The sequence below is a fragment of the Amphiprion ocellaris genome, chromosome 4, assembly GCF_022539595.1.
Source record: "Amphiprion ocellaris isolate individual 3 ecotype Okinawa chromosome 4, ASM2253959v1, whole genome shotgun sequence".
Taxonomy (NCBI): domain Eukaryota; kingdom Metazoa; phylum Chordata; class Actinopteri; family Pomacentridae; genus Amphiprion; species Amphiprion ocellaris.
In genome coordinates, this window is record NC_072769.1 from 24547741 (window position 1) to 24569545 (window position 21805).

The following is a 21805-nucleotide window of genomic DNA, read 5'->3' on the forward strand; positions in this document are numbered from 1 at the left end:
TCTGACTGAACTGTGTCGACCTGCATGTCTGCATCTTAGTGGAAAAGAATTTCTAGAAAAACTGAAAAATCGGATTGTGAGACTTTACAAAGATGGAAAAGAGAAAACTAGGAGAATGGCGAACAACTAAAAAACTGTGTTAAAACACAGTTACAGCAGTAATCATGAGTACAGAACAAGCCATAATACCACTAATCTGAGCTGCGGTGCTCCTAAAATGTTGTCACGAACAGTTTGCATAATCTTGCTCTGTAAACCAGACAGGCAAGTTCTTCAGATTTGGAACACTGGCTATCAATGAAAAGAGTTTTTGTGACAGCTCACACATTGAAAAGAAACGTGGAAATTATCAACCACTATTACCGGCATTCAAGAAAGATGTTCTTGTTGTTTGGAACAAAATTGCAAGATGAAACTTTGTTAAAGGCCATGAATAGAAGTCTGATGAATCTTTGGAGCACTGTCTTTGGTCAGATGAGATGATAATTTTTTTTTTGGCTCAGATGGCTTACTGTATGTTTGGTATGAAGCTGACCTGGACTATCACAGTGAATGCATAGTCCTGACATTGAAGCACGGAGGTGGCAGGGTGATGATATGGACCTACATTAGTGCAAAAGGTGTTGAGGAGGTAATATTTATAGATAGTGCCATAAATGCCTTCAGATATCCCAAAATACTGTCTGGCATGATGAAAGGAAAACTGGAATAATCTGTAGATTAATGAGACATCAATTTCTTTCAGGTGTCCAAAACCAAAGAAAAAGCCTTTCATAGATCCTCTGTAACCCTCCTGTACTGTGATTAGCAGTGGATCACAATTTGAAATCTAAGGATAGTATAGACCTAATCTATGAAAAGGGACAGCAGCTCTTTTATTTTGAGCAACACCAAACAGCATTCTCTCCTGGATGTGAGCTCCTTGCCTCAGGCAGGAAGTGAAGATTTGAACTTGAAATCTAACTAGACAAGCACTTAATGTGTGATTCTGTTGACCTGCTAAACTGGCTCCTAGGAAACGTGTCGTGTACTGTTTTGTATTTTTATGCACACTTGCTTCAAACTCCACTGATCTGATTTTATGTATTATACTGTGTTAGTGTTTTTATTTCTTTTATGGGCTATTGCATGCAGCTTGAAGTCAACTTTAAGTCTTTCAGAATCGACTCAATCGTCATTTATTTGTCTAAAGCTATAACGGTAAATGGTTTATACAGCCACCTGTTGAGTGTTTGTTCTTTCATGGTTTTTACTCCACTCCACTTTTAATCCACTTCCCCTCAGTGACAGACAGAAGCTAATGCACTGTAATCACACTACCTCTAGTATTCTTGGAGAAAGGCATTAGCATATTTCCTACTTAACTGTGCTCATGGTGCTCAATATGAATCATAGTATGCTGCCTCCATATAGATGCAGTTATGATGTTGTAACTGTGCCACTGTGCATGATGAATTCTGCTTTTTGACACTGTGTTTTCCAATGAGGCTTCCAGTAAGTATTTTCAGCAGGGGCAGAAAGTGACAGATGGTGCATGGAAGTGAATGAAAAACAAGTGCTAGGGAAGGTGAGAATGGCCACGAATGACACATGAAGCAGTAGAATGTGGCTCATTTCTTTACTGAGGGAATGATCCCTCATCTTTTTATTTCTCTTCCTCACCTTCCCTGTTTTGTAGTTTTTTTCTCCCCTTTTCATCTCTCTCTGCTTTCCTAACTTTGGCCCCTTCTCCCTTTGTCAGTTTCTCCTGTTTTATTCATTGTTGACTGGGGTCTTGCTTCCATTTTTTCAGACCTGTCACTCTGACAAAAAAATAACCCCGCAATATATAATATACAATGTCACAATGACACAGATAAATATAGTTTGCCCAAAATGTTTTTTTTCTTCGTCAGCAAACCATAAACACCCTCACAAAACGAACATTTCAAGAAAATACCACCTACACAAAGTTCACGGTTCTCTCAAAGCCTAACTAATACACAAGTATATTGGTGATTAAAATGTCTGCAGAAAAAAAAAAATCACATTGTGGTCTACATTTTCGACATTAAGACCTAAGGGTGGCTGAAAAGTCATAAAAAAAAGAACACGAATAGGAACACCCTAGATTTTTTCGAGGATGATGGTTTTCGTGTGTTTGCAGCAAAGGTTGTGTTTACTTCTTTTCACTTAAAAAAAAAATCGATAAAACATCGTAATGAATCAAATAAAAACTGGGTTTAAAGGTTACATTTGCGAAATTGCGAGATTGAAGCATTTACGGCGCTACTTGTGAAAGGTGGGGTCACCCCAAAATGTGATCCTTTCCTTAATGGAAACAAGGAGCATTGGGGCCTAAACTCAATCAGGTAAGTTTACAACAAGTCACTGAAAACAACTGAAAACACTGTAAAACAAGGGTTCCACACAGAACTTCCACCCAAGTCTCTCAGGTGAAAGTCCTGCCGTTTATGCTACTTCCACATGTTCAGCCTACATATGTGGACATTTTGTCGTTCATATGTGTAAAGTGAAAGAAACTTGTGAGTCACATAATATGAAACGTCTTCACATAAACAATAAACTGGCTCCATTCTGTCACTAATGATCATGTCTCCAAACCATGGCCAAAAAGGGTCCTTAATACAATTTTGCATGGTCAGATGTGTTACACAGTGTTAGGTTCCTTGGTGTGTGTTTGTGTGAAGGTAGGGTAGGTTGTGTTATTTCTCCTGTTTTTTTTTTTTTGTTGCTTTTCTCAGGTTATGCCCGGCAGGAGTGGCCAGGTGCACCAGCGGCTCCTTAACAATCAGTGGTGATTGTTTTAAGCCGAGCCACCCTGATGGTCGTTGCCAGATCGGTGTTGGTGTGGTGCAATCTACCTAAAGCCAAGCGTGATAGTGGAATCAGCTTCATGTTTAAGAAGCTCGCCTTGTGTTGGATTTTTGCTTTTTGTTAATTTTTTGTAAATAAGTAATTTTTCTGTTACATGATCAGTTTTCCTGCCTCGTTACTCCCTTTATCCCCTAGCTCTCGGGGAAGTAATAATAGGCTGCATAATTTGACTGCACTCCTGGGTCTGTGACTGACTATAGACTTGTCCCAGAATGGATAAATACAATAACCAGCAGATATTAAATAATGGGACTTTAGCCCCGGTACATGAGGTACCCTGTCAACGAGGTGAGCTGTCCAGCGATTTTGGATTTTCAAATATAAACTTCACGTGTGTGCCTGAACTTTTGCTTGTGGTATTTGTATTTTCTTGTCTCATTGCTCTTTCATTTTTTAGTAATTGGATATGTTTAATCGTTGTTCCAAAATCCATTCCGACTACAATGTGCTAAAAATTAAGCTGCTTTCTTAACTCGCCTCGTTTTTCTTTTAGTCTTGACTGTGTTATTTATTACTTCCTGACTCCTAAATCGCTCATCCTCTTCCACCTCTGCTGCCTTGCTATAATTCCTGTCTCTCGTCATCCACAGTTGCTGTTATTTCTCTCTCTGTCTCGGTCTCTTCCACTCTGTCTAACATCCTTTAACTAAGCTCCCAGCATCCCCTGGGCCTTGTTTCCACAGTAGTACCTCTGTCTTTACAGACTCCCATGAATATCCCTGCCAGTGTCTCTTTTCCATCTCTCTCTATCATATCTGTCTTTCGACACGCACAAACGAGGCCCATTGCTGTTTAGTGTCAGACTCTGTCCGTCTCCCTCTCTGTCTTCCTGAGCTAACAAACAAAAAAGTGCCTGATTTATCCTTGCTGTCTCCTCTCCCTTGTCCTCCTCACACTATTTGTTTTTTTATGCCTCAGCTATTGTACTACAGGGAATCCTCTCTCTTGTCCTCGTTAAGAGGGCTGTTTTTAAGTGACTCCTTTTAAAGTATCTCCTTCTCCTTTTCCCCCTCTTCCTTAAGTAACCCGTCCTTTCTTTACATCTCCTCCTTTTCTTCAGAGACAACAGTAGCTTTCTTTTGCATGCATGACTTTTTAAAAGTTTAGACTGGTCTGTCCTCCTTACGTTTACTCTTTTCCTCTGTGCAGTCACTCTTTCTAAACCTACTTATTTTCTGTGTAGTGTGTCTCTTTCACCTTTCTGAGAGCCAAGAGCCACAGAATTTTTATGGTTTGTTTTTTGGTTTGTTTTGTTTTTACCAAGTTGGATTACTGCATTTTATTTTTAAAGAATTTTTAAACAAGACATGTAGAATAAAATGATTTTGATGAAATATCAAAGTTTTTTGATAGAAAAACGAGAAGTAGGACTGTGACAAGGTTGAAAATCAAAAGATTCTTTCTGCTTTTGCAGATAAATGGTGTAATTTCTTTCAAACACAACATTCCCTTCAGACCTGCCGGTGGGTTCTGGGGCTCCTTGAAGATTTATCGTATTTGCATTAAAATTTAGTGAAAGAATGACAGCTAAATTAGTATCCAAGCTACATAAGCTTTGACCTTCTGGAACTCTTGAGAAGAAAGGGAGGGAAAGACATATTTTACTACTGTAAATAGGAGGTGTTCCTTTGAACTCTTCTATGTCTCTTCTCTCTTTTCCTCCTCATGAGACCAGGGACCTTATTAACTATGACAAACCATTTCTCCTCCTCTTCTTGAGCAGGTGAGCTCTCTGTAAGTAAGGTCTTTGTGGCTGGTTGTTGTCCTCACTAACTTTCTGACAGTAATTTCCACAGGGGAAAGCTTCAATTAGTTTTGCTTGCTTTGTTTGACCAGAATTTATGGCAAACACAGTAACCTTGCTTTGTGTGTGGAAACTGTGTGTGTGTGTGTGTGTGTGTGTGTGTGTGTGTGCGTGTGTGCGTGCGCACGTGTGTGTGAGATGGGGTGCTGGGGAGTCTGTATGTGCACAGCATTTCCCTTTTTTCTCACATCCCTGCAGCGTTCAGCAGCATCTATATGACAGTTCCTCCGTGAGACAGAGTTTGTAAATGTGCACACGTGCATGTTTTATTGAGCATGAACGTCTGCACATGCATGCGGTGCGCTACTTCACCTTTACACATAATACAGATTATTTTTTCTCTCGTCCTTTTACAGAACAGAAATAAAAGTGATACTCACACAGTGATGAAACATGCAAACCCCTGGTCTTAATTGAAGCACCTGAAGCAAAAATCTCTCAACACAAGTTGTATTATGTCTGTCTAGTACATAGTGATGCCTGTGCATGCGTGTGTGTGTGTCTGTGTGTGGCTTTCATTGTGTCATCCAGTACCTTATCCAGGTAAGTGTAGCTCCATGTCTTTCCATCAGCGAAGACTCGGGAAATGATTCTTCCTTGACTATCGTACTCCCACTTCTCTGTGGTTGGGCCTCTTTGGAGGCCTGTGACCTGCCCCGTGCTGGACACACACACACACACACACACACACACACACACACACACACACACACACACACACACACACACACACACAATTATAACTGCGACTTGGCTTACCCTAACCCTGACCCCAACTTTAATCCAAGTCTTCAGCTTAAAACTCTGAACCACAAGCTGCTTCTGGATATGTTTTGCTTTCTTTTCACTCCAGCATAAAGTCATTCACCTCTATGGAAACAGCACAATCATAGTAAGAAGTACAGAGAATTCTAAAATCTCTTTTGCACAGTGTGACATAGTTATTATGCCATTAATCATAAAAAACTAATAAAAACAAACCCTGAATTTCTTCCATTATTCATTTTCCCAAAACTGTGTGTAAACACAGCCTGCAGTTAGCCCAATTCAGCCATAAAGTCCCTGAATTGTTGCCACATGACTGTTGGTTGCAGCTGGGTCACTAATGGCTTCTTGGCGTAACAAAACCTGGTATGTGCAAACTGTTAATTTATGACAAAGTATTAAATGACACACAGTTCAATTTAATAATTGACACAAATACATTTTATGAAATATCACCATTTGAAAGCTTAATTTAGTTTTGAACCTATGTGTTAGAGCATCCTGTAGCTGAATGAAGAAGGTCTGGAGTCCCTCAAGTAATAAATACTCTGGTAAAGAAGGACTCACCTGGAGTATGTCAAGTTAACTGACAGCAGCTTGCTGCTCGGGACCCAGAGTGTTGGATGGCCTTGAGTGTCATAGATGATCTTCAGCAAGAACTTCCTGTGGTCATCATAAATTTTCTCTGTTCGCAGCGAACGATCATAGTCCACAGACAGCAAGTTCCTACCATTTACCTGAAGGAGTGGGGTCACATAAAAGAACAATCCTTAAAGACAGTCCTATAAATCAATGATCAGCTGCTTAGTAGCTAAAAGAGATTGTACTACATGGACTGATGCTAATTCCTTGCTATGTTTTATTCAATCAGAACATGACTAAAAGCCTTACATTACATAACAGCCCTGATGTGTTGTTTTTACCCCACAATAAGATAGATCAAACAACACCCTTTAATTTGGGAGTAGTAGTCTCTCAGTGGCTTGGGCAACTGGTCAGGAGGCCAGGGGTTCAACCCTGAGCAGTGGGGATTATATAAAAATCTTGTAAAAACTATGTTCTTAGACTAAAGCCTGAGGACAAAATACACAGAGGAGAAAAACACAATCATTTAGGGATCACACTCTAAATCCAGATAGGCAACAAATACAAAACACACACAAATGGGGAAAACACCTGAGACAAATTTCAGTTCAATTTGGATAAAACGGCCACATATTTGAAATATAAATGGTGACTTTATTGTCTGAAAATTATTAGAACTGGTGAAACATTTGACATAACAGCAAGTACTAGGACAAAAATGATAAGAGTTTGAGGCTGTCTGTAATGTTGCCACTCATCAGTCCCCATCAGACATTTGTCAAACATTACTTTAATATCCATGCTTTTGCTCTCAGGTGTAACATACATAGAGGAAGAGGAGTTACAAATGTTAAACTTTTCCTGAACATTATTTTCACTTACAAATAGAGTGCAAAGCCTGATAAATGTTTAAATCCTTTGACATAAACACAGAGAGAAGGGGGGCACACTTCTATTGTCTGAGAACTACTTAGCCTTTTTTTGCTGTTGCTATGAAGGATTTGTCTGCACACACACGCACGCACGCACGCACGCACGCACGCACGCACGCACGCACGCACGCACGCACGCACACACACACACACACACACACACACACACACACACACACACACACACACACACACACACACACACAAGAATGCTTCATTGTGAAGGATGAGTCACCTGGCTAAGCAAACAAACAAGTAATAAATAACATCAGGTGTTGAATTCTGGGTAATAACTGGCTGTTCAACAGAACCCTGTGCCTCAGTCAGTGAATTAAAATAAAGTTGTGACCAGAACCCATAAAACACAGTAGTATCACAGCGCCAGCTAGCCAGTTTTTATCGCTTTCTAAATGACGTACTGTTTGTTCAAACACCAATTTACGAAGACAGATAGCCCTGGTCTGGTGATAAACTCACCTTATGGATCCTTGAAGCAACGGGAAATGCCACAAATTAGCCAATCAATTGTTTTACAGACCTGTTTCATTAAAGAGAGAGTCTTGCTGGAAAAATTTCAAGAGTCATTTTTCTCATCTTTTCATTTCAGACACTCATTCATTTGTAAATTAGCACCAGTTGAATGCAGTGAGGTGAATAACAGAGGGCAGGGAAAGAGGATGTTGGGACAGTGGCTAGTAGCCAGCTGGATAAAACACAAGGCCCTCTGGATAACAGCCAAAAGCCATGCAGAGCCCGAGCCACCCCACATCAGAGGGAAACAAATCATTTTGCAGATTGGCATGGTGTACCACGCTAATGTGGATCCAAGCAAACTGTGACTTTTATTTCAATGCACCAACAAACAAGACTCTAATTTTGCTCTGATAGTCCTTATTTACAACTACAGGTGTGGCCATTAAACTAATCACGAGCCAATTTCAGCCCATGCCAGAGTTTTCGTTCTGAAGACAGTTACTTATCTAGTGTTTATTTACTGTGCTGGAGTCCTCATTGGATCCTTGTAGTATATCTTAATGTATCTCTTTCCCTAACACAACCTGCCTTTCAGTGATTTCCCATTTCCACCCATGTTGCATGCCTTATGTCCTGACACCATACATACACAAACACATACATACATACAAACATACATACATACATACAAACATACATACATACATATAAATACATACATACATGCATACGTAGGTAGATACATACATACACATAAAAACATACATACATACATACGTAGGTACACATATACATACATACATGCGTGCGTGCGTGCGTACGTACATACATACATGCATACATACGTAAATAAATACTTTTCTGGACCATTTGAGATGATGATTTTTTTCCCCATACTGTCCTCTTCCCTATTATCTCATATGTGTGTGCACCTGTACTTGCATCTTTGTGAGAGCCAATTTAAGTCATTCACCTTTAGAATGAGGACATTTTGGAAAAACAAGGTCAGACTGGCCAGTTTTCATTGTAAGTGTCAAATTTTAGAGTTAAGACTTAGATCTGTGTTACAAATTGGAACTGGACACCTGGTGGATGTGTGTGTATGCGGATTAGGAAACAACAATTGTTTTTATTGAATCATTGATATAAAATTTGCATAATTCCAAATGTTGAATGTTTCAAAACAGCTTGATCTGGCACCCATCAATCCGGTTGGTATGCTGGACATTAGAGCATTTTAAGACAAGCATTTTAAGTGCTTTTAATGCTGAGCCAACAAGAACACTATGTGAATGCATTCTGTGTCTATCAGCCATACATTATGGGCCACAATGACAGTGGAAGTCGCAATTGCTAAATAATTGCATCTAGAGATAAACAAAAAAACCATCAGGAACTGTCCTACATAATCTATTTATCATTCCATAAAAGTTGCCAGTGTTACATCTCGTCTTATGTAGATGTTTTCATTATTTTAGCCAACAAGCTGCTTAAACATGCAGCTTCTGATTAACTGGCATCCTCTGCATAATGTACATCCCTCAGCAGGATTAGCACAATAAAAACAGTAGGAATATTAGCATTTAGTAGAAAGCTGGATTAAAGTTCACTGGTATTCATCGAGCACCACAATTACCCCATCATCATTACTGGCTTAAATTGACATCTTGTAGCTGCTGCAAGACAGCTGGACTGTTAGTGCGTTAGTGAAGACAAATCCTCATACAGTATGCATTTTGTATTTATGCTCACCTTTGCACAGCCAGATATGAAAACACATCTACCTACAAGTCATTATTGCAAGCTCACGATGCATCACTCCCCATTACCTCAAGTGGACCACACATGGTATTACATTCATTAAGGTTTATTGGACCATGCTGGAGTGGCACTGCTGCATGGATCAAACTCTCCAGGGGCCACATGACGGCACACGTTTCTCCCTATTAAGCTGGGCTCTTTAGAGAGTGCTTCATGCAATATTCAAGCACTGCAGAAAAATCTCTGTTCGTCCTTTTCTAATGGCTTGTAGGTTCAACAATCTTCTCAATATACAAAACCTCACTGGGTGCAATAATCCACTCCCATGGTTGCTCATACCACTGCTATGCTGATGACACCCAACTCTTAATGTTGTTCCCCCCAGGTGATCACACTGTCTCTGCCCGGATCTCATCATGCCTTGCATACATCTTGGCATGGATGAAAAAATGCCACCTTCAACTCAACCTCTCCAAGACCGAGCTCCTTGTCATCCCAGCCAGTCCTTCTATACAACAACAAATCAACATCCATCTTGAATCAACCCAACTCAAACCCGCAAAGTCTGTCAGAAACTTGGGTGTCATGATCGATGACCAACTAACCTTCAAGGCTCATGTAGCCTCTGTTGCTTGATCATGTCGATTCGCTCTGTACAACATCAGGAAGATCAGACCATTCCTGTGTGAACATGCAGCACAACTCCTGGTCCAGGCTCTCATAATATCACGCATCGACTACTGCAGCTCCTTACTGGCAATCCTCCCTTCATGCACAGTCAAACCTTTGCAGATGATCCAGAATGCAGCAGCACATCTTGTTTTCAATCAGCCAAAAACAGCACATCACGCCACTGTTCAGATCGTTCCCTGGCTTTCAGTTGCTGCCCGCATAAAATTCAAAACTCTGACATTTGCATTCAAAACTAGAATGAAAACAGCTCCCTCCTAACTAAACTCGCTCATTCAGGTCTACACTTCCTCCTGCTCACTATGCTCGGACAACAAAAGGCTCCTGATATAACCACCGAGCCAGGGCTGGTTGATAGCTAGAGTCTTCTCCTCTGTGGTGGAACAAGTTACCAAACTCTGTTCTATCTGCAGTCTCTCTCAGTCTTTAGGAAAGGACAAAAAATACCCAGCTCTTCACTGAACACCTTTGACAGACTGAAAAAAAAAAAAAAATAAAATAAATGTAAATAAAAACATCCTATTACATCTGCACTGCCTGTAGGCACCACAGTCCTATTATCACACTTGAACTTGTTTTATGGCTCTTATCCAGGTTATTTTCTTCTGACTAGATCCTTGCTTGTGTTGTATCTACATTTAGATGTTCTCATTTTGGATAAAAGCTAAATGAAATTGTAGTATTGTAGAATTGTAGAACAACAGACACAACACATACACCTTACATCACATCGCTCACAGAGGTGGTCACAATGACGGGGGCATATGAGGAGTTTGTGAGTCCTGTTGCCTTACAGCAAGAGTGTCGTGAAGGTCAGAAGGTGCTGGGTTTACATTTACTTATTGCTTAGAAATACTAAATGCAGGTGGTGGTGGGGAGTTGAAGTTCAGTGTTATCAGTTCTACAATAAATATATGGTTAATTAAACAGGTACACACCAATGGAACATTCCATTTTCAGCTACAGAAGCTGCATGTTATTTTAACTTTTCAGGGGCAGAGAACTCACTCTGAGCTTTCTCCCAAAGACGATGACTTTTCCTCTAGTCTGCTCCTTCCTGAATCTCCATTCCACCAGGTTTTGGCCATTTTCTCCTGGCAGGGTCATGTTGCGTCGGGCTATAGTTGGGTTAGCAGCACCTACGTGGATATGAAAAAAATGTGAAGCTCAGTCACATTTATTGAGAAAAAATCTAAACGTAAATATGCAAAACAAAAAATATTATAAAATATAGAACACTAGCAATCGAATGTACTGTACTGTTTACACAGGACTGCTGTGTGTGTAAACATTGAAATCAAGTCTGTTGAGTACTGAGTTTGATACTTTGGAGTCAGTCCCTGTAATAGACTTCAATCACTGTGAGCCAGTGGGTCGGTGGTTAGCACTGTTGCCTCACAGCTAGAAGATCCCGGGTTCTCATCCCAGCCTGGGATCTTTCTGTGTGGAGTTTGCATGTTCTCCCTGTCCATGTGTAGGTTTTCTCCGGGTACTCCGGCCAAAAACATCCATCCATCGCTTAATCCTCATTAGGGTCGCGGGGAGCTGGAGTCTATCCCAGCTGACTTGGGGCGAAGGCAGGGGACACCCTGGACAGGTCACTAGTCTGTCACAGGGCTACATATAGAGACAAACAGTCACACTCGCTTTCACAGCTACGGGAAATTTAGAACAATCAATTAACCTCAGCATATTTTGGGACTGTGGGAGGAAGCCGGAGTACCCGGAGAACAGCCACACATGCACAGAGAGAACATGCAAACTCCATGCAGAAAGATCCCGGGAAGGCAGGAAAGCGAACCGGGGGTCTTCTAGCTGCAAGGCGAAAGTGCTAACCACCACACCACTGTGCAGCTCAGTCCAAAAACATGCTGAGGTTAATTGGTAACTCTAAATAGTCTGTAGGTGTGAGTGTGATTGTGTGTCTATGTGTAGCACTGTGATAGACTGGTGACCTGTCCAGGGGTCTCCTGCCTTCACCCTAAATCAGCTGGGATAGACTCCACCCCGTGACGACCCTAATGAGGATTAAGCGATGTGTAGAAAATGGATGGATGGAATCACTGTGAGCATCACTATGTATTGAAAGTTCTATGGTGGCAGTTTGGCAGCTGCAAATGCAGTCTTTCAGTTTCCATTTACTATATTTTGCCATGTTTAAACATGTTTGACATGAATAAAAGAGAACATAACACGTTTACTGTGCTCACTCATAAACGTGCTATAATGTATGCACATTTTATACAGTGAAAAAACAAACAAGGGGCTTTGTAGAAAACTAGGACCACGACATATTTAGGCCATGAACACCACTGAGATGGTTAAGCCAGATAATTAGCAACAAGGTAAATTAATGATGATTAGCAGTAAACGCACTAACATGTGAATTGTATGGTTTGGAAGACAAACATATCAAAGGCATTACGTTGTGACATTTTGTAATATTGACAATGAAAATCAAATCCTAATGTGTATAACCAAACTGTGAGCTAAAAACGTTGTATCATTACAGTATAACAAGCGCCGTCGGAAACAAACATCTGAAAACATGACACAGACACACCCCTATGATCCTTTTCACAAACAGGCCTGTCAGAGGGTGTTTAACTGCAGAGAGCTGTCCTGCTATCTCAAAGCAAAGGCCTCAGCAAGTGACACAAATTCTCTTGGCAAAAAAACCATTTACATGGAAATCTGCTGTGTAGGGTACTGGGCAATTCATAGCTCTTAAGCATTTACCATGTAGAGGGCCTGCATACTGCACTGTGTAAATCAAGATGAAGTCATTTAAGAATCGATTTCAACTGGAACAGAATCATTTTGACTCAAACCGTCTGATGCATTACACATTGGGGTAGTGTGCACAAAACTGCATACCTGCCAGTATATGGGGCTCTGTCTGGTAGTGTGTGTCCATCCCATTGGCATAGATGACCCTCAGTGAATGGTCATTACCCACTTGGTAGCTGTTACGAAGCTGGTCTGTATGTGAGAAAGACAGATCATAAATGAAGCGCATCATCGTCCCACAAATTTCAAGACATTTATTAAAAAACACAGCATTATTACTAAACCGAACAGAGGGCGAAGGAGAGAAAAAGAAACACAAAGACACAAAAACAAGGCAGTGGGAGAGAGAGGGAGAGACGAAGTGCTAAACGTGAGGAGAGAAGGAGTACAATTAATTTCTGAGGGCACCGTTTGAACCTGCTAATGGAGCACAGAGCAGGTATTAACATCCCCCAGCCTCTTTTAATTAGGTTCCCCTTGACCTCTCGCAGGATAAAGACCACGCGTGTGCAAGCAAGACAGAGATAACGAGACTCCCTAGACTATTTTTACATTTTATTTCTTACTTCATTCTAACATATCATCTGGTAAATGATTCCTCGTCAGGTAACAGTCTGTTGTTCAAAGTATTTCCTAGAAAAAAGCATTTTATCCTAAATTTATTGCCATATTTCTTTTCTAAGGGCACACTATCTACACTCTAAATGTTATGTACCAAAAAGAAAGGAGGAAAATGACTAGATCTATTACAAAGACATCTTAACCTTCTAAATCTGCCCAAAGGTGAGCACACTGCAGTTCTGTCTTCTCATGTTGTGGCATCATATTATAGGATATCTACTAGGTGGTGCTCATTCTTCACTCCTACCCACATCCGCTTTCCAGCAAATAAGAAAGCTTTGTAAAATATGTTATGAATGAGGAAATACAACATACAGAATTTATAATAGCAAATCCATTGTAAGGAAATAGCAGGAACATTTCTAGATTCTCTCCTCGTCGGACAGGATTGTCAAACTCGGCGTTATCTCCACAATTTTCACACGGCAATTAACAACAACACTATGAAAAATACAACTGCAACATCAATTTGTTTACCATTTCTGTCCCACACCTACACCGAACATGATTTCACATTTTGTAGATCAGTTGCACACATGCCATGCAGTTTAGATGAGAGCGAGGAGGCGATGTGATAAATAATGTACAGGACCTGATGGAGAGGAATACTACGCTTGTCAATGGCTTTGAATAACTTATTACATTTCAATCAATACTGCACTGCTGTGGGGGAGAATCTACTCTGCTTTCCCTCACACTCTGGAACAAATCACTGCCGGCCACTCGACGCCTCACTTCAACTGGCTCATTAGTTCAGATTTAACAAGAGCATCAGTGCTGAATTATAGTTTCTCTTAGCTGTTTAGACTGGAATGTCAGAGGGATGAGGGATGATGAGGATGCTTTTTTTTTTTCTTTTGTAGTTCTCACATCTTGAATTATTAGAGATGATTCATTGACAGATCAATCGCCACTTCAGAGCTTGCACACTTCCTCTCAGGTCTATTCTCAAAAGGTTTCACATGCAGACAGTATACTTTAAATGCAACTGTAACACAAGGTGCTGGTATAATTCGTTGTGACACAATCCACAGAGAGGGAGAGCTTTTTTAGTACAAATAAAGCCTGCTAAATATAGCTTTGTATGGTGAAGTAATTACAGGATAGTTTAGATGACTCTCACTGGTTGAACTTTATGTCTTTATATCTACATTTATGCGTTTTAAAATAAACGTGTGTTCAAAAAATCAATCATTTTCCTAACAAGTTGCACTTGTTAGGAGGCACTTGCTGCAGTTTTGGCTTTTCAAACCTCCAGTACATAGAATTAAACAAGGCCTTTTTCAGGACTGTTTCATTAGAGCGGGATTGGTCGCTGTCATCACACACACTTTTCAGGCTGAGGCTGTTAAGTCTAATACAATGACCAGCTATTGTCATGAAAGACGTTATCAATAAAGCCCTTAGTCAGAAAATGTGCATCATATCACCCTGTATCTTCCAATGTCACAATAAAACTACGGCTGCTTCTGTTTCTCTGTATCAGAGTGCCACTAATTAAATATGTTCAATGTGAGATTTAAACAATGCTTTGCAACTGCCTCATTGAATTCACTGGAGACAAAAACTGAGATGTTACCTCTGACGTCTGCTGAAGCTGTAAGTGAACTTTTGTTCACGACTGTAGCTGTCTTTCTCTTCTCTGTCAATAATGGATTTGACTGCTGTTTTATTTAATTACTTGGAATAATAAATTGAATAAGAAACTGTTTTCCCTGGATATAGCGATCTGACTTTAGCTGAGTAGGTGACTTTCTAAGTTTTTCAAAAGTTTATGGCTGTAGCTGTGTAGATAACTGTTTTTCCGTGATTTCAGCTGTGTAGTTAGGTGGCTTGGCAGAGACTGCAGAGAGTATGCTGACAACTCCGACAGTCTACAGGGTTGCCAGTGCTCAATTCTGGCATGAGACTTCTGCTTTCAGTCTTTGCCTTTCCCTCTCGCATTATCCAAGCTGCATCTCACACCAATGAAGGAAGCCTCAAATACCCTGTATTATGAAATAGACACAGAGGTACAAAGCTAAACAGGCTTTCTCTGCACACAACACAACATCTGAACATCAGGATTTTGTAGAATTTCCGCAACAATATTGGTCCAAAATCACCCTCCAGAGCGAAAAAAGACACAGTTTGACTGTCTTGCTGTAGGCACACAGATAGACCTCTCCAAAACCGTAAAATACATTTATATACATCACTTTGCTCTCCAATTTCACATCTATGAGAATCAACAGTTATGAGTGCAATCTGGGTTTGGATAAAACATCAATCAGAGCTGAAGCTGTGCTTGTTGTCAACTGTTTCCTCTAAGTTTATTAAATACCTGCATTCTACAGCTTTCATATAGCAGCATAATCTATATGAGTGTCTCCAAAGGGAGAGAGTAATATGAAGTTATTGGTTTTCTTGGGCATTATCTTTTTTGCTTTCAGTCTCGTAACAGGATATTTGTAGTTCTAATTATGAGATGGATTACATTATAGGTACAAGATGACGTCTAATCATTACAGTAACCACCAAAATATATCAACTGGTAGCTCTTAGTTCAACAGTGACAAGGTCATTAGGTAGGATTATGAAATATACTCTGTCACAATGAACAGTCTCTCAAACTGTCCTCTGTCAAACACACATGCTTCAGTAAGCACCTTACCCTGCACCAGAGTGTAGAAGGAGTCTATTGATGACAGGTTGGTTGTTATGGAAACGTCCTCATCCCTTCCTGATGTCTCAATGTCCACAGCAACAGCCCCTGATGACATGTCGCCATGGAGGTTGGTTACCACGCCGGTAGGAAAGGTCACATTAGTCAGACGACCCTCACTGTCATAGCTACAAGGAGAAAAGGGGAGATGTAGGGGGGTGGGGTTGGATGGAGAAGTACATGGTGGTCAGTCATCGTGGATACCTGACATGAAAACACCTGAATCTGCATTGACACACACACACACACACACACACACACACACACATATACACATATATGTCCAAGGCCAGCTTCTTAACTAAAAGTGCTTGAGCAGGCTCATGCCATGCCATGCCATGCCATGCCATGCCATGCCATGCCATGCCATGCCATGATTTTATTCTGACAGAAGAGTAATAAAACATTCTCAATCCTTCCTCAGTGCCACAAAAGCATTGTGACAATTTGGTTAATTCGCTTGTAGCTGGATGTCTATCAGTCTTCATATAGCAGCACATACATGCACTCAAACATAAACTCAATAACACAGCTCACTCATAGAAAGTAGTCCAGCCGATTTGGATGCTCTTGGTAGCCAGCAAGCCGCTGTTACCATGGTAACTAAACAAGACCAGCTCCTGACCCTGTGCTGTGAGAGTCTTCAGACCTCCATTAGTCCCGATGGTCAGCCAGATGACCTACACACACACACACACACACACACACACACACACACACACACACACACACACACACACACACAAATAGAGACATAGCCATGGGCAATCAAGGTTATGCGTTACATTTTGTACAGACTGTACAGTTTCACTTCTGACACTAAACATCACTATATACTTGCTTTACTCTGAAAAACAGTCTGGGTATGTACTATAGTACTTTAAATCATTTTTTGTGAGATTTCTGAGACTGCTATGAGAATCAAAAACAGGCTTCTTAAAGTTCTTGCCTCAAAAAGCAAAATTATTTTATAGCTAATGACTACCTGAAAGCATCTAGGATTTGGGCATTTAAAAACCAATGCTGATTTTCATTCTGTCACGTCAGGTTTGGCAGCATGGCAAAATTCCTGCTCGTCTCACCTGGTTGTCAGGGGCGACCACACGCACCGGCATCCTGTTTGTGTCTCGACGGATACGGAGTGTGTTCCCACTGCTGTCCGTCACCGCAGTTACATCCTCCTCATTGCTAAGGGTGAAGTAATAGGAGGAAAATAACAAAGGTAAAAGTGACTCAAGTTTTAAAAGACAGAGAAAATCATAGAGTGCAGACATAAATTACAATTTTTAGGATGTAACAAGAATAATATTATCTTAAGGCTCTCCAAATAATTGCAGATTTACCATCTTTATTTTTCTCAAGTCATGTTTGTGGTAATTTCCCACCTACCTGTAACTGAAGTTGTATTTATAGTCTCCAGTAACCAGAGACATGGTGAACTGGTGGGTGCCATTCGCATCAAACACATAGAGCTCTTGCGACGCTGGAGAAGCTACTTCATAGGAGCTGGGACCTGAAGCCAGAGAGCCTGAGGATGCATAATCAAACATTTTCTATTAATATTATTACTTAACGTTTTACTTTATTAAACTCATGTCATATCATCGCAGCACCCATACAATTAGCCATGATCGTCTCCATATGTGCAGAGTTGTCTATTCAGAATTTTGTTTGATCACTGTTGATAACTGCTATGGAAATGGTCTGGAGCTCTGCTGATGATTTTAATTGCACACCTACAACACAGAACTTTTAAAATAAAAACATCAACAGTAAATTGTCAGACAGCGACGGCTAATTTGTGTAACCATTACCAAAGGAAACCAAGACAACATCACCCTAATGTCAAATGATTCAAAAGTGATTCAAAATTATATCACCTCTCAGTAATTGCAGTGCTTCTAAGTTCATATATAGAGTATTTGTTCTAATGTGAAATTAAAACTAACTGGCAGTGTGTGTTTAGATCTTTACCATGCTAGTGTGGGAGTCGTTTTGTGTGACAGCATTTTAGTTTATCCAGAAATATTCATGGTGCCATCTATAAATATCATCTCCCCAACCTCTTTTGCACTCACACAGATCCATATTATCACACTACAATCCCTTTGCTTGACTGTCAGGACTATGTATTCACTGTGGTAGTCTGGTCCAGGTTCATGCTAAACATGCGCAACGCCATCTGAGACTTGGTGTCACCTCACCAGAGAATGTGCTCCTAAAGTGTCATGTGCAGTTTTGTGTCGAACAACAACCAATTGATGCCATCCATAGAAGTTAAACACTATAGAAGTTAGGCTAATTGGAAATCACAGCTCTACTCAATTTTGTTTCCGTGATCACAAGTTTTCTTACTTGTGTGCCATCGATCACAGGTGTATTCACTTTTGTTGCATAAAGGTTCTACTTTGGGGTCCATATTTTAGGCCCCATTTACATGACACATTTCACCCGAAAACACAAAAGTTTTTGCTTTGCCTTGTTGGGTTTACACGACAACGGAGCAAAAGAAAATCTGAAACGCTGAAAGAACTGAAAACACTGTAGTGTGCATGCCAGGCGATGTTACCGTGTAGAGACACCCCACGTGACCACTACCAGTTCCTCCACAGACCACAAGTACAGCCGCCGATGTAGAGGTGGGCTGATTATCTGATGTGTTTATTGAATGCGTCTTCGCTAATTTGCAGTAATGGTGCAACAAATGCACATTTTGCTGAAGAGATTCAATAAATTCAGTAAACTCAGCAGCACAAGGCCAACACAGTAGCCCGCTATTGTTCCTGTTGTCGTCCGGTTCACGCGTGGCAACTAGAATAAAAGCGTCATATGCATGCACAAAGCAGAGCGTGACGTCAGCATTCTCACTGAAAACTCCGGCTACTCATTCACACGGCATGTTGTGTTTGAGACAAATTCCATTCTGGAGGCCTCATTCATAAGTTTCCATTTTAGATTGCCTAAAACGCTGTTTCTGTGTAAACAGGAGGTCAAAACGCAACAAAACATTGTCCTGTAAACTGGACATTTAACCGTTATCGCACTCAACTCTGCTAAATACTGTATACACATACCAGTAGGTGGTTGGTTGCATCGTATGGCTCGAATCCGAATGTTTCCCAGATCAGCCACATACAGTGTCCCATCAGGAGACACCACTAAAGAAGAAGGACAGTTAAGCCTGGCATCTTTAGCGTAGCCGTCTCCCATCTGATAGCAATCACAGTTGGCATCGTTCTACCAGACAGAAGACAGTGACAAAGACAGAAAACAGGTAAGAAAAAAACATGTTAGATTAAAAAATGTATTCCTGTGTAATCTAATCCACGTCATTCTTTGACTGATATGCATTCAATTTCAACCTAAGTGCCTTTGGTGAGCCGAACAAAACAGCTTTACTATTATGACCAACAATCCCACTGAAGTGACGGTGTTGTAGTACCTTGCAATCACACTCAGATGGTGCTCCAGCTAGATGGGTAATTTCTCCATCAGTAGACACCTAGTGGAGTGATCGAAAAAGTTAAACAGAAGTGAAAAGCAAAGCAATAGCCTGCCCTTTCACAGGAACCCAAAACACACACTACAAGCATTTAGTTAAATGGTTTGAGTAATGTTCCTGAATCTGGGCCTCATATCAGAACTGGGATCTTTATTGCCAGTCATCCACTCATTTCTCCAAATTGTAATTACTAAAAGGCAGCCTTTAACTAAAAAAAAAAAGACATCTTCTAAAAATAAAATTAGATAAAATGCATGATAATGACACAGGCTAATAGTCATGCAAAACTATTGCTCAAAGCTAAGGGTAGAACAGGTACATCTCCAGTCTGCCACTTAATACATTATTAGCTAGAATCCTAATTTTATGTCACTGTTGTGGCTGGAAATTCATCAGATAATTAGGAAATTAGTGCGCACGAATATGCTGTAAGTACAGATTACCTGTCGAATACGGTGAATTTTCTTCTCATCCGTCTCTGCAATGTAGAGGACGCCGCTGTAGGACAGGGCAATGGCTGTAGCTCCCTCCAGCATGGTCTGAACAGCTCTTTTCCCCATTGTGTATTCTATACCAGGCACCTGGCAGTGCATGGGACGACCGGCCACGATACGAACCTGAACAGGCACAAACACAGTACATGAATATACTTAGGACTGAGTAACACTGTCGATTTTTTGTTGTTTTGGTAAAGTAGAATGAAGTTCTTTCATTACTTCATGTACTTATACTACCATTGAAAAGTTTGGGGTCACCCAGACAATTTCATGTTTTCCATGAAAACTCACACATTTATTCATGTGCTAACATAATTGCACAAGGGTTTTCTAATCATCAATTATCCTTTCAACACCCTTAGCTAACACAATGTAGCATTAGAACACAGGAGTGATGGTTGCTGGAAATGTTCCTCTGTACCCCTATGGAGATATTCCATTAAAAATCAGCCGCTTCCAGCTAGAATAGTCATTTACCACAGTAACAATGTCAACACTGTATTTCTGATTAATTTAATGCTATCTTCATTGAAAAATTTTATTTTTCTTTCAAAAATAAGGACATTTCTAAGTGACTCCAAACTTTTGGATAGTAGTGTATGTTACTCTAAAAGTAAGAAAAACAAAATAGCAGCACATGCAGCAGGATATCTGTAAAATATGGACTGCTCTAATCACTGGTACAGATAATACCTGTCTATTTTCAGTGATCTGCAGCACAACGTTGTTGTCCAGGACATAGATGGAGTTATCCATGGGGTTGATGGCTAGATCTGTGGGCCATTCTAAACGAACCTGGATATACAGATAGAGGAGGAGAGGAGTGAGTTTAATATATGACCTGGTTCAATCATCATTAGGCTAAAGCTGACATCACAAAGCCGGTCATACAGAACCCCTTAAATCGATATTTACTGTTGCCAATAAGACCTTAATAAAGATCTGAGTAACTTGTTTCACTTGTAATTGATTTGACACTGGCGTCATCAGAGGTTTCTGTAGAAGGGGCTTAAAACTCTTGAATACAGGAATGATCTTTTTCATTTGTTATTTGGGTATACAAACTTCACAATGCTATCTATGAATATCAGCCTTATGCACCAATGCAGCTCCATATCTGCACACCACCAGCTCCATGCTTCATTGTTGTTGCTATGCAGACAGTGTGTAGATGCAGAATCATAAACGCCAGTTCCACAAGTCAGAAGCACTTACTGTCTGTTTTTCAATGCATCCTTTGCATTAATAGTGAATTGTATGTCGAGTAGTTTCTCAAGGATGGCCACTTCAGCTTCAGTAATAAGACTCATTGCTCTGCTGTAGCCATGTTTTGGCTTCAGCCCAATAGTCTACCGATGCTCTTGTACACTTCCATATCTTCATGAAGTCTAAAGGTCTGGTTTCTTACTGGTTTAGGCAATCCCTTACCTTTAGCCTGCATTTTCATTATAGTCTTACCAGTCTTGTTTTTAATTACACATCAATTCTAACGCTTGCCAAACCACCCTTACCTCAGTTCAGTTTAAAAATGATCCATGTGTGTGTGAACCAGTTTGTAAACACACACACTATTTACTGGTCTACTCATACAATGAGTCAATAAATGCACACACACATTACAGCACATTAGAATGATTAGCCGAAAAGTTTTGAGCACATTAACACACTGTAAATATCACAGAATGGAATAATAAGAATCTTTACAGAGAGCTGTGTGACCTGACAATGTGTAGGCTGCCAGTTCATTTGTTTCCACAAGTGCACTCAAGAAGTAAACGGGCTATCTGCTAGAAGTCAAACTGA

General features: G+C 40.4%; 1 protein-coding gene across 13 annotated transcripts in view; it reads right to left on the reverse strand.

Annotated features, from left to right (window-relative positions):
- LOC111562847 (teneurin-3) overlaps positions 1-21805 on the reverse strand; it is a 391758-nt gene that overhangs the window by 14071 nt on the left and 355882 nt on the right. For all 13 annotated transcript variants that reach the window (XM_055010067.1, XM_055010068.1, XM_055010071.1 and 10 more), the window contains 12 exons: positions 20696-20797; positions 19949-20122; positions 19446-19505; positions 19078-19240; positions 17393-17531; positions 17086-17191; positions 16541-16683; positions 15953-16131; positions 12766-12870; positions 10897-11027; positions 6014-6183; positions 5216-5342 (listed from right to left, as the gene is read on the reverse strand). In XM_055010067.1, the coding sequence (XP_054866042.1) occupies positions 5216-5342; positions 6014-6183; positions 10897-11027; positions 12766-12870; positions 15953-16131; positions 16541-16683; positions 17086-17191; positions 17393-17531; positions 19078-19240; positions 19446-19505; positions 19949-20122; positions 20696-20797 (1599 nt within the window). The remainder of the gene's footprint in view (positions 1-5215; positions 5343-6013; positions 6184-10896; positions 11028-12765; positions 12871-15952; positions 16132-16540; positions 16684-17085; positions 17192-17392; positions 17532-19077; positions 19241-19445; positions 19506-19948; positions 20123-20695; positions 20798-21805) is intronic.